Source organism: Malaya genurostris, chromosome 1, assembly GCF_030247185.1.
Source record: "Malaya genurostris strain Urasoe2022 chromosome 1, Malgen_1.1, whole genome shotgun sequence".
NCBI classification, from domain to species: Eukaryota; Metazoa; Arthropoda; class Insecta; order Diptera; family Culicidae; genus Malaya; species Malaya genurostris.
Genome location: NC_080570.1, coordinates 91,802,573 through 91,815,575, shown reverse-complemented (window position 1 = coordinate 91,815,575; position 13,003 = coordinate 91,802,573). Strand labels below are relative to the sequence as shown.

General features: G+C 33.2%; 1 protein-coding gene and 1 long non-coding RNA gene across 2 annotated transcripts; one reads left to right on the top strand and one right to left on the bottom strand.

Annotated features, from left to right (window-relative positions):
• Positions 1-963: 963 nt before the first annotated feature.
• LOC131439456 (uncharacterized) lies at positions 964-1,790 on the bottom strand. Its single transcript, XR_009231133.1, has 2 exons — positions 1,150-1,790; positions 964-1,082 (listed from the first exon to the last, which is right to left on the bottom strand). It is a non-coding gene; the product is annotated as an uncharacterized LOC131439456 (long non-coding RNA).
• Positions 1,791-8,550: 6,760 nt separating this feature from the next.
• Positions 8,551-13,003, top strand: LOC131440727 (uncharacterized). Its single transcript, XM_058612256.1, has 2 exons — positions 8,551-9,534; positions 12,477-13,003. The coding sequence occupies exons 1-2, from the start codon at positions 8,565-8,567 to the stop codon at positions 12,521-12,523; spliced, it is 1,017 nt and encodes a 338-aa protein (XP_058468239.1). The 5' UTR covers positions 8,551-8,564; the 3' UTR covers positions 12,524-13,003.

Below are 13,003 nucleotides of genomic sequence, written 5' to 3'. Positions count from 1 at the left end.
ACGTTTTCAAAGCTTTGTGAGTAGAACTTATTGTCAATTTAGAAACTGAGTCGAAGTTACTCATTCTTCTAAATCAATATTACTCACTTTTTGACATTTAGACTAAATAAGCAAAAGTGAGTACAAACTACTCACTTGAGAGTACACTCAGTAAAATAAAATGGTAACTGTTACTATATAGAGGGCCAACTTGACCATGATAGAGATGGGCAATTCGCTCCTGAGCTGTTCCAGTGAATCGAATCATTGAAGTGAGCTGACAGCTCACAGCTCTTTTCAAAAGAACCGCAGCTCACCAGCTCACTCATTTGCTACCCAGTTCACTGCATTATGACGCAGGGAACACGCTACGAGCTGATCGGATCTTCGGCTCTTTAAGAGATTCAATTTAGTCGACATCAATTAAAGATAAATTATTTCGCATTGCATTCATTGCATCATTGCAAATCAATTTCGATCATGCATTTGAAAGAAAACCGGTGATAAGAAAAACGGACCACAAAATGAACCTTAAGTTCAAAATAAAAGAGCTGATGAGCTGATACATCGAATCGATTCACTTTGGTGAGCTGATCGGTTCGGAGCTGTTCACCAAAATGAGCTGTTTTGCACGCCTCTAGACCATGAGCGTATAGTGGTTTTCAGCCGACTATGAAATCAGATGATTTCAACAATGGTCATGTTCATGTTTACTATGAATGGTATCGGCTCTAGAATAGTAATATTGAACTGTGTATTGTATGAATAACTAATACGATTGAGATGGTTAGACTAACCATGACCGAATATTTTTTTACATTATAGTTCTTGCTATAACCAGTCATGGTATTTTTGACATTTCACTTCTAGTTATTTCGAAACTAAAGGCAGTGGTTGATTCAACAATGCTGAAGATCAGCAAAACATGAGCTAATGTTAAAAAGTTTTATGAATTTAAATTCTAAAATAAGAACAACAAAATAATTTCATTAAACTCTATTTTATTTTCGCATCAAATCAAATGATAATATACCTGGTGGAATATTGCTTAGCATTGCTTGATAGCATCAGTTGATTCAAGGTTCTGTCCGGTGGAGTTTTTCCTGAAGCAGGAATTGGCAGCAGGAAAGAAATTATTAGCCAAGTCCAGATGCAAACCTCGATACTCACCTTGTGATACGAGCGAATTGAATCCGGGAATCAAATGATAATCTTCCTTTTCATCAATCGCTTGATGTTGTTTCTACAGCGTCCGATAATGAATAATAAACCGTATACGAGATGTTGATTTCACTGGAAAACATAACAGTTGCCGGAAAAACTGTTGAAAAATTGAATTTCAACCTCGGAAACTAGTAAGGCTACAAACTTTACCTACCTGCAAGACCTACCAAAGTACACAGTCACAATATAGAATATTTTGTTCAAATCCATCACTGATGTGTTACCCAGGTACGAAATTTTCTGCTAAATTAGATTAACTTTATGTGACAATAACAGTACACCCGTTCATTGACAATTTGTATAGTCAGCACAAATGTAATACATAGTAGGTTGAAAAACACTATACGATAATGTGCTTACTACATAAATTCTGTTGATATGGACTACATGAATAGTGTTTTCAAACTTCATAATCGTCTTTTAAACTATGTATCTAATTATGGTAACATTATTAAACTGTGGACATATTTACATGGTAGCGATAACTATTTAGCTCCTCATATATACAAGGCTCGAGAGCAATTTCACCTTACTAAAAATTGTGATTTTAACTATCTGTTCTTATATTTGAGATGACTACCATTGTCAGGATGACCATGCCAGAAAAGTCATAAATACAAATAGTTTAGTCAAGTCGTAGTCTTTGTTGTCTAGTAATTTATACAATACAGATGGTGAATAGTCATATATCATGGTTGTTGCTAATATTTAAGCGTATAGTTGAAATGACAATGGAAAACAGTTTACGGTTACTGTGGTATTTTGCTCAGTGTAGCATTGAATGAGCGTTTAAGGCATGGTGCAAGACCTGAAAACCACACTCTCATTAAACATAACTCAAAATTGAGTAACACATCACTCAAATTCATAAAAAGTGCACATACTCTGACCTGGAGTTATCACCCTTCTACTCATTTTTGCGTTAAGGGACGAAATTGTCAAAACTTGAGTAATTTTTACTCAAACTAAGAAAAATATATTTTGTTCAAAATTTGAGTAAGTTCAACTCAAAATTTGAGTTCTTTGCTCTCAAAATGAAGAAATTTTTCTTCGTTAATTTTCATATACAAAGTTATTCTTCTTTCTATGATTGACGTTGATTCATGTTTTCAAAACAGGATCTAGAAACGGAAATGCAAAACGAATATTCCGAGAATGAAAACGCACTGAACTGCAAGAAGTATTTTTTTCACTCAAATGTTTAAAATCTCAACGCTTGCTCTAATGTATGAATAAATGCGAGAGAACTCATGGCAACGAGTTTATTTTACTCAAATCCATACTCAAATTTTGACATATTGTTCCAGTTTACACGCTTAAAAATAGTTACTCAAAAATGAGTAAGATCTCACTCATTTATAGAAAAAGTGGAACAGCTCTAATTTAGAGTAATTCCTTAGTTACTCAAATTTGAGTTCTTCCACTGGAAACGATTTTTGGTTAAAAACTACTCATATACTGAGTAATGCTTTATTTGTCATGTGCCAAAAATAAAGTAATTAGTTAAATTCTGAATGAAATTTTATTCCACATATACCAAATTTGCGTACAATTGCTCCTTTATTTTAATTGTATTATATTAATATATTAACTAATTGACACGCAATACATAAAATAATCATACTGTGTTTATTTATTATTCCGTTTACAACTGATTTCTACGATCTACGCGGTCTCGCTAACAAAAAATAGAACCTGTTGCTACAAAAGGTTATAACAACTTTTAGACTGATCTTGCGAATAGTAACATAAAAACGAATTTTTGCGTTAAACTCAAATTTAGAGTTAGTAACTCATTATTATTGATGGTAACTACTCAATTTTTGACGTTTCCATGTATCATTTGAAAATGAGTAACTAGAACTCAAATTCTGAGTAACTTTTTCTAAGCGTGTATAAATTTGAGTAATCGCAACTCAAACCCTAGGACAGGACCTGACAATTGTTAATCCACTTTTAAGACCAATTTCGGACCAGCTCGTGATTAGCGGCCCTTACACGAGTCATTAAAAATGTCATTAGTAAAAAAAAATATCATTTTAATGAACGTGTAGTGGTGCACTAATGACGAAATTTCTAACAAATTTGAATTACATCATTTAAATGACATCATTTAAAATGACATTTTTAATGCCCGTGTAAGGGCCGCTATTGGTTGAAATTGACATAAGCAAGTACACACGCTTAAAAATAGTTACTCAAAAATGAGTAAGATCTCACTCATCTACAGAAAAAGTGGAACAACTCTAATATAGAGTAACTCCGAATTTACTCAAATTTGAGTTGTTCCACTGGAAACGATATTTGGGTAAAATCTACTCATTTACTGAGTAATACTTTATTTATACATGTACCAAAAATAGAGTAACTATCACTGAAATTTTGAGTGAAATTTTATTTCACATATACCAAATTTGCAAAAAAGTTGCTCCTTTTCTGATTGTATTGTCTTAAAATATTAAGTAATTAAATTCAATACTATATCAAGTGGTGGTTGCTTGGAGTAGTGTGTCAATCGCAAATTAACATACATGTCAGTTATGCTCAGGCACCAATCATACACTTATTCCTCATAAATGACATTTGAGCATATTCGGTTCCATTCTAAAGCAAAACACGGAGTTTATCATTCCGGTTTTTGCAGACACAACACCGTTTGTGTTGAGCGACTCACCCTCGAAATACGCGATCTCACTAACAAAATATACTATCTGTTGCTACAAATGGTTATTACAACTTTTAGACTGATCTTGCGAATAGTAACAAAAAAACGAGTTATTGCGTTAAACTCAAATTTAGAGTAAGAGTTACTCAATATCATTGATGATAACTACACGCTTACTTGTGGCTACCCAGTGAGTGAATCGAAAGTACTCATTTTCAACAACTGTGAACAGATGTCAAAAATGAGTAGAATTTAAAACTGTCACTGTGTCAAAGTAACTTAACCGCGCCATCCGACATTTTTAAGTTTTTCCGGATGGATAAAATTAAAAGTGATATAGACAGCGAGTCGTGTCAGGCTCTAGCTGGTAAGTAAAATACATTAAAATGCATTTTTACATTATGCAATAAAAATACATTTGAACTACGAATAGATTTCAAACGTCCCGTTTGTGGTTGCTTGGTGGATTGATGCCGAGAGAAGCAGAACTGTTCCGGATACATGTTTGAAAAAAAAAACCTTGAATTAAACCTATTGCACATGTGGGTATTGCAATAAAACGTAGTTGTTTTTTTAAAGTTTTTAAAGCAATTTATTTAAACATCATTGGGTTGGATAATAATGGGTACTTTCCACATATTTACAAATGTCAACAAAAGTGAGTAAGTTCTACTCAAATTTTGCGAAAAGCATATTTACCCAAAATTGCGTAATACTTACTGTACTCAATTTTGGGTAGGTATAGTTTTTGCGAAATTGAGTGACTTTTGACTCAATTTTGGGTAGCCACAAGTAAGCGTGTACTCAATTTTTGACGTTTCCATGTATCATTTGAAAATGAGTAACTAGTACTCAAACTCTGAGTAACTTTTTCTAAGCGTGCAAGTTGTTGAAATCAAGATTACTGCAGGGTGGTAGAAAAAGTGTTGTCAGTATCGTCGGTAACAATGTAGCTTGATATTGGATATTTTATTTTTCGGGTCATCTTTTCAAAATTAATAATTTCAATAGGATTTAAGTTCAATTTGTTTTTGAATCCTGTCAATGCGGAAAGTATACGAGTACATTTAACAATCACTGGATGATACAAGGAGAAAGCCTGAAATCACGAAGTGTGATATGGACGAGAATATTGATTATGTTGGTTGAGAATAGCACCGAATCTTTGGATACTTCTGTATGTTATTATTTTTCTCAAATAGAATATGTTGAATACTTTTGTTAATAAAGCTGCAAAAATTAATTACCCAAAATTGAGTGTTTTAGAAAAAAATTATTTAGCTGTTTCAACTAAACGTTTTCTTCAAAACAAACATCTGATCAAAATGAATCCAGAGCTATATTTTTGACCGATATAACATTTGTCTAAGTGTTTTCAAATGATAAATAATTGCATGTTATCAGTGGAGAAAGTTTTCAGAATGAATAATTATCTCTACTGGCAACAGTGATCGCGAGGCATTTATTATTTACAGCAGGGAGCAACCGGAATAAGAAGAGAAGCATTTTTCTGGAAAAAGAAGCCAGTTGTCTGGTCCTGTCCTAGCTCAAACCATGAGTTATGTCAAATACATCATATTAACAAGATATCCAGCTCTCACATTTCCGGAACAAATCATTGGCAACATCCTTTTTTGCGAACATGGTGCCCTCAGGCGAGTTCGCATCGAATCTTGTACTTAGAAGTAGGGAAGAGAAATGTCAAATTCGTGCGCGCCAAAACAGCAGCACTGCGCACCCATACAATTGACATGATATGTTGAATGTGATGCCATGCAATAGCGTTGCTGAACTGAAGATTGAGATCGCTCCAAGCTGACAGGGTCTGGTTATGTTCAAAGAGCGTGGACGGAACCGCAAATCAACCTAATTTTAAGTACATTCCACCCAATTTGGGGGTTTCGTTCAATAACCTAATTTTAGGTAAAGTGGCTCTGGGTAGTTTTCGTAAGACACGTGCAAAAAAATACTCAAAGATGAGTTATATTTACTCTATAGTTGAGTCATATTGACTCAATTTCAAGTTAATACGGTTTACTTAATTTTAGCTTATTGAACGAAACTCTCGCTGTTGGGTGGTTTTGCTCTTTGTATTTTGACAACAATTGAAGGAGCGAATGAAAGGAACACGCTTAGAAAAAGTTACTCAAAGTTTGAGTACTACACGCAGGGAAATAGAACACATTAGATTCTAATATATTGAGTCTTTAAGTCAACTTCAAACAATTTTTTGAATCAAATAAAACAATTTTTGAACTAAAATTTAAATCTAATAAAACACTTTTTGAATCAAATTTAGTGTGGCAAAGTATATTAGATTCAAATATATTGAGATATGGATTCAAATTTCCAAATTTTATTGAAACAAATCAAAAATGTATTTGATTCAAATGCTTGTTACAGTACATTAAATGTATTTGAATCAAATATGTCGTTGAATAGATTCGAATAAGATAATATGTTGACGCTTGAGTTTAATTGAATTAAATGTACTGAGTCTTAGATTCAAATTCTTGGATTGAAATTTTTCGTCCTTGAATCAAATGCCAGAGATTATTGATTCTAAAACATTTTCATTGAATCAAACATTTGTACTGGCTGATTTTATGAAATTTAACACAACTTTGGCTAAGATTGAAATCGATCGAATTGTGCGATACTATAGTGAGTGCTTTCATAGGATAGGTAGGTTATGAATTCTTATCTAACATTTGTATTCATTCCAGACAGCGGTTTCACAGTAGAGCTTTTGGAAATTATTGAACGAAAGGAATCAGAGGAGTCAATACCGCAACCGTACTCAACTGAGCGCACAAAATGCATTCAATAATAAATAAAAATTAAATTTACAATAATTAGTATTTAATTTACAATAATTAGTCAAAAATTCCTTTCAAATAACAATTTATTGAATTAAAAAAAACATCATTGAATCTACACACAGTCGCCCGAAAGCCTGATTTTAGAAACAAAACTAATTTGCTTTGAATCAAATAACAATTGTATTTAAATCCAAGTGAAATGATTTTAGAAACAAAATTATTTTGTTTGAATCAAATAACAATTGTATTTGATTCTAAGTGAAATGAAATTCAGGTGGAAATAAAATATATTTGAATTCAAAACACAATATATTTGAATTTAATGTTTATTTTGTTTATTTCTGTGTGCGTAGAAATAAAAATAATTTGCTTTGAAGTAAATATCAAATGTATTTGAATCAAAGGAAAATGAAAATAAGCGCTGATTCAAAATAAAATATCTTTGAATTCAAAGTGTAATATATTAAAATTTAAAATAAATTTTTCTGCGTGTAGTTACTCATTTTCAAATGATACATGGAAACGTCAAAAATTGAGTAGTTCTCATCAATGATATTGAGTAATTCCTACTCTAAATTTGAGTTTAACGCAATAACTCGTTTTTTTTGTTACTATTCGCAAGATCAGTCTAAAAGTTGTAATAACTGTTATGTAACACTTCTCCAAATGTGTCCACCTTGTACATTACATGTTCGAAAAAATCCAATCTAATTGCACGTATTGTGTTTAGTGTGTATTGATCGAAAAGTCGATCAATACACAATATAAAAACATCAATAAACAGAGGCAGGTCCTCTTTCAGTGTTAAACTTTCAACAAGTGTGTTTCGCTATTGAGAACAATCCGAAATAGCCAGTAGGGAAAGTGATATAAAAGGAAATATTTTACAAGTGGCGACGAGGGATAATTTGGAACCGGCGTGGCTAAAGACACGGTGTAATACGGATTTCCGGGAGCAGTAAAACGTCTCCGGCAGAGATTTTCTGGCGTTTTTTTTTTTTCTCAACAATACTACCGGCTACGGGGAAATTGAAAATTGTGAGTACAGTAAGCGAAAAGCACATTTTTTACGCCATTTTGAAAGCAAAATTGCTTCCAATTTTTTTTACAAAAGCGATCATTCGTTTTGTTCTAATACACTAACACAAAAGGTTTTTTGTTTTAATTGTTAAAAAAAAAAAAAAAAAAAAAAAACTTTTGTTTTAATTGTTTTCTAATACTTTTGTTTTATGATTCTTTTCATGCTGGAGTTTCTTTCTCTTCGGTTGGAGTAATTCGACCATCCAATTATATCTTGGCACGCGCAAAAAAAAAAAAAAAATTGTGGAAATTCATCATTTCTAGTGAAAAGGAATTACCAAAGAAAAGGAATTACCAAGGAAAAGGAATTACCAAGGAAAAGGAATTATCAAGGCAAAGGAGTTATTAGGGAAAAGTTCTACTGGTTCGATTGCAATCAATCGGTGAGTCGTTTTGTTTTCTTTTTATTTAAAAAAAAAAAAAATTACATAAACTATATTTCAATTTCGGGCTGACATATTTTTTTTTAATTTTATTTATTTTTGCCCATTATATATACAACAAACGATCCGAAAGTAGTGCAAATATATAAATTTTATTAAAGTGCAAATTATTAATACGTGAACAGAAAAATTGTTGTGGTGGTAATTGCTTTTTCAAGTTTATTTCGAGGTTAGTGAACTGTTTGGTTAAAAAAAATTGTTCTAATATTTTTTTTTCTTGTGGATTTTTACATTTTTTTCTCGCGGTTGTTTTTTATTGAATTTTTTTTAAATTTTTGGGGATATTTCTGTGATAAATTTTTGATTTTACGCTTCAATTTTGAAAAGATGTCTCAAGGTTTTGCTTCCACAATGGAACCTTTTAGAAAAGGTACATCGTTCACTCATTGGGTGGAACGATTAGAATTTGTATTCATTGCAAATAAGATTCCAGAAGATGACCGTAAGGCCCATTTTATTACATTGGTGGGACCGTACGTGTACTCGGAACTCAAGCTTTTGTTTCCGACTGGTAGTTTGGCAGCTGTACCGTTAGCTACCATGATAGAAAAATTGAAAATGAGATTAGACAAAACTGCCTCTGGTGTTTGCCAAAGAATTTCTTTTAACCAGCGTACTCAGAACGCTGATGAGTCGGCGGAAGATTTTTTATTAGCATTGAAACTTCAGGCTGAGCTGTGTGCCTATGGTGCGTTTAAGGACACGGCAATACGAGATCGTTTGCTGGCTGGTTTGAAAGACGTTATGCTTAAGCAGAGAATTCTAAGCGAAGCTGATCAAACCCTTGAGTCTGCTGAGAAAATTATACAGACCTGGGAAGCGGCAAAAAACAATGTTAAAACTTTATCTTCTGAACCATTTTCTATTCACAATGTCGTTTCTATGGCTTCAAATGGTAATACAATGGGAAAAGCTATGGGTAAACTGGCAGCGGCATATAATGCTGCAAATAATCCAATTCCTCAGAAACAAAATAGCAGATTACCTGTAAAAGATAGACTAGGGTTCAGGCCATATGGAAATCCTCGATATCAAAAGCATTTTGGATATAATAGATATCAACAGAAAAATACTTGGAAACCAAATAGCAATTTTAAACCGGCAGACTTTCGAGAGAGCTTTGAAACTAGAATTTGCGATTTTTGTGGGGTAAAAGGACATTTGAAGAAACGATGCTTTAGGTTGAAAAATATGAAGAAAGAGGCCGTTAAGCTGGTGGAACAAATGAAACCCGGAACGTCAGGTACGAGCACGCAGAATATTTCAGAATTGATGAACCGTATGAGGACTGAGGAGTCTGACAACGATGATTCAGACGAAGGTAATTTGGAATGCATGAATGTGACATCGATTAACAAAATAAATGAACCATGTTTGGTAAAGGTGAAAGTTGAGAATAAACAACTGGAAATGGAGGTTGACTGTGGTTCCTCCGTTTCTGTAATTAGTAAAACACAGTATTTTTCTCTTTTTAATAAACCTCTACAAAAATCCTCTAAACAATTGATTGTTGTCAATGGCGCGAAGCTGATAATAGCTGGAGAGGTTAAAGTCAAAGTTGACTTTAGGGAAAAACATGAGAATTTGAAACTTTTAGTACTAAATTGCAAAAATTGTTTCATTCCTCTTTTTGGCAGACCATGGTTGGATGCCTTCATTCCAAACTGGAGAACATTTTTCTCAAATTTTTCAAAAGTTAATAATCTTTCTGAAATTAGCAGTGACACAATTGTCTCTGAAATAAAACAAAAGTTTGGAAATTTATTTAAAAAAGATTTTTCTTTACCAATTCTTGGTTATGAAGCTGATTTGGAGCTGAAATCAGATATACCAATTTTTAAAAAAGCATATGACGTTCCCTATCGTTTAAGGGATAAATTTTTAGAGTATTTAAATAAGCTGGAGAGAGAGAAAGTAATTACTCCTATTCAAACCAGTCAATGGGCTTCTCCAGTAGTAGTGGTAGCAAAGAAAAATAACGAAATCAGACTTGTAATAGATTGCAAGGTATCTGTTAATAAAGTTATAATTCCAAATACTTACCCATTGCCTACAGCTCAAGATTTATTTGCTGGTTTAGCAGGTTGTAAGGTTTTTTGCGCATTAGATTTAGAAGGCGCATATACCCAGTTATCACTCTCTAAGAAATCAAGAAAATTCATGGTAATAAATACTATAAAGGGTTTATTTTCTTACAATAGACTGCCACAAGGCGCATCATCTAGTGCGTCCATCTTCCAGCAAGTAATGGACCAAGTATTAAAGGGTTTAGAATATGTTTTTTGTTATTTGGACGATGTGCTTATTGCAGGAGATAGTGTGGAAGATTGCAAACAAAAACTTTTCGTTGTTTTAAAAAGACTTGCTGAAGCTAATATTAAAGTTAATTTTGAAAAGTGTAAATTTTTTGTTACAGAACTTCAATATCTAGGCCATATAATAAGTAAGGACGGGTTAATGCCTTGTCCGGAAAAGATTACTACTATACAGAAGGCTAAAATTCCAAAGAATGTTACAGAATTAAAGTCCTTTTTAGGACTTATAAATTATTATAATAAATTTATTCCACATCTGTCTTCAAAGCTGTACCATTTATACAATCTTTTGAAGAATAATGTTAAATATATTTGGGATAGTAATTGTGACAAAGCTTTTGAGGAAAGTAAACAGTCTTTGTTAAAGGCTAATATTTTGGAGTTTTATGACCCTTTGAAGCCCATAGCAGTAGTTTCTGATGCTTCAGGGTATGGTTTAGGAGGAGTAATTGCTCATATTATTGACGAAGTTGAGAAACCGATTTGTTTCACTTCATTTTCTTTAAATTCAGCACAAAAGAACTATCCAATTTTACATTTAGAAGCTTTAGCTTTGGTGTCCACAATTAAAAAGTTTCATAAATACCTTTATGGGAAATTTTTTTATGTTTATACTGATCATAAGCCTTTAGTAGGAATATTTGGGAAGGAAGGTAAACATTCAATTTATGTTACTAGATTACAGAGATACATTTTAGAACTTTCCATTTATAACTTTGAAATTAAATATAGACCCTCTGCCCAAATAGGAAACGCGGATTTTTGCTCCAGATTCCCATTAGAGCAATTGGTTCCAAGTGATTATGATAAAGAAATTATCAAAAGTATTAATTTTGGGCAAGAATTGCCAATTGATCATAGCAAGATTGCTTCTCAGACAAAGAACGATAAATTTCTGCAACAAATTATTGATTATATGAAACGTGGTTGGCCAAAACGAATTGACAAGCGCTTTGCAAACATATTTTCAAATCAGCATGATTTAGAATTGTTTGACGAGTGCTTACTTTATCAAGACAGGGTAATGGTGCCACAATCGCTGCAAAGCGAGCTTTTAAAACTATTACATGCTAACCACGGGGGTGTAGTTAAAATGAAGCAACTTGCAAGACGATTTATTTATTGGGTTGGTATAAATGGAGACATTGAAAAGTTTGTCTCAAATTGTGATGCATGCAACGGCATGGCGATAATACCAAAACAAAAGATACAATCCAAATGGATTCCTACAACTAGACCTTTTAGTCGTATACACATAGATTTCTTTCATTTTCAACATCACACCTTTCTACTTTTGGTAGATAGTTTCTCAAAGTGGGTGGAAATTGAGTGGATGAAGAGAGGCACAGATACAGGCCAGGTTTTGAAAAAGATAGTAGCATATTTTGCTCGCTATGGATTGCCTGATGTTTTAGTTTCAGACGGTGGTCCTCCATTCAACTCAGCAGTCTTTACACATTTTCTTGAAAAGCAAGGTATTAAAGTATTTAAAAGTCCTCCATATAATCCTGCAAGCAATGGCCAAGCGGAGAGACTGGTAAGGACGGTTAAAGAGGTTTTGAAAAAGTTTCTGCTTGAACCAGATATAAGTGAGTTGGATCTGGAAGACCAGATCAATTTATTTCTATTTAACTTTCGTAACTGCATGACTAGTGATGGGCGATTCCCATCAGAGAAAATTTTCTCTTTCACGCCTAAAACTCTAATTGATCTAATCCATCCGAGAAAAACATATAAAAACTTTTTAACAACACTAACATCGCATGTACCACAGGAAAAACCAAATGATGTGGTTATGTCAAAGGAAAATTCTGCTATTCATGTAGCAAGTCCTTTGGATAATCTGATGGCTGGAGATGAGGTGTGGTACAAAAACCACAATCCTCATAACCACGCCCGATGGATTAAGGCAACATTTCTAAGACAAGTTTCTAAAACTATTTCACAGGTGGAAATTGGAAACGTAAGGGTCAACGCACACAGAAGTCAGCTTAGAGTGACTAATTCGGACTCAATGGTCCGGCCGAACATATTTTGTCCTGGGACGATGGCAGGATCGGCAAACGCAAGAGATGAAGCGGAAGAAGATTTCCGAGGTTTTCCAAGTGAAGAATTAAGGAAGACTCGAAAAAGGAAGAAAACTGAAGTTAATATTTCGCCAATCAGGCGCTCGAAAAGATTGAAGACAAAGAAATATGATAATGATTTTATATATAGCTGATAAATTTGTATTAAACAGAATTGATAAATGTCAATTCTTCTCTGTTTGTAATATACTTCGAGATCTTTAGGGGGAAGAGCTGTTATGTAACACTTCTCCAAATGTGTCCACCTTGTACATTACATGTTCGAAAAAATCCAATCTAATTGCACGTATTGTGTTTAGTGTGTATTGATCGAAAAGTCGATCAATACACAATATAAAAACATCAATAAACAGAGGCAGGTCCTCTTTCAGTGTTAAACTTTCAACAA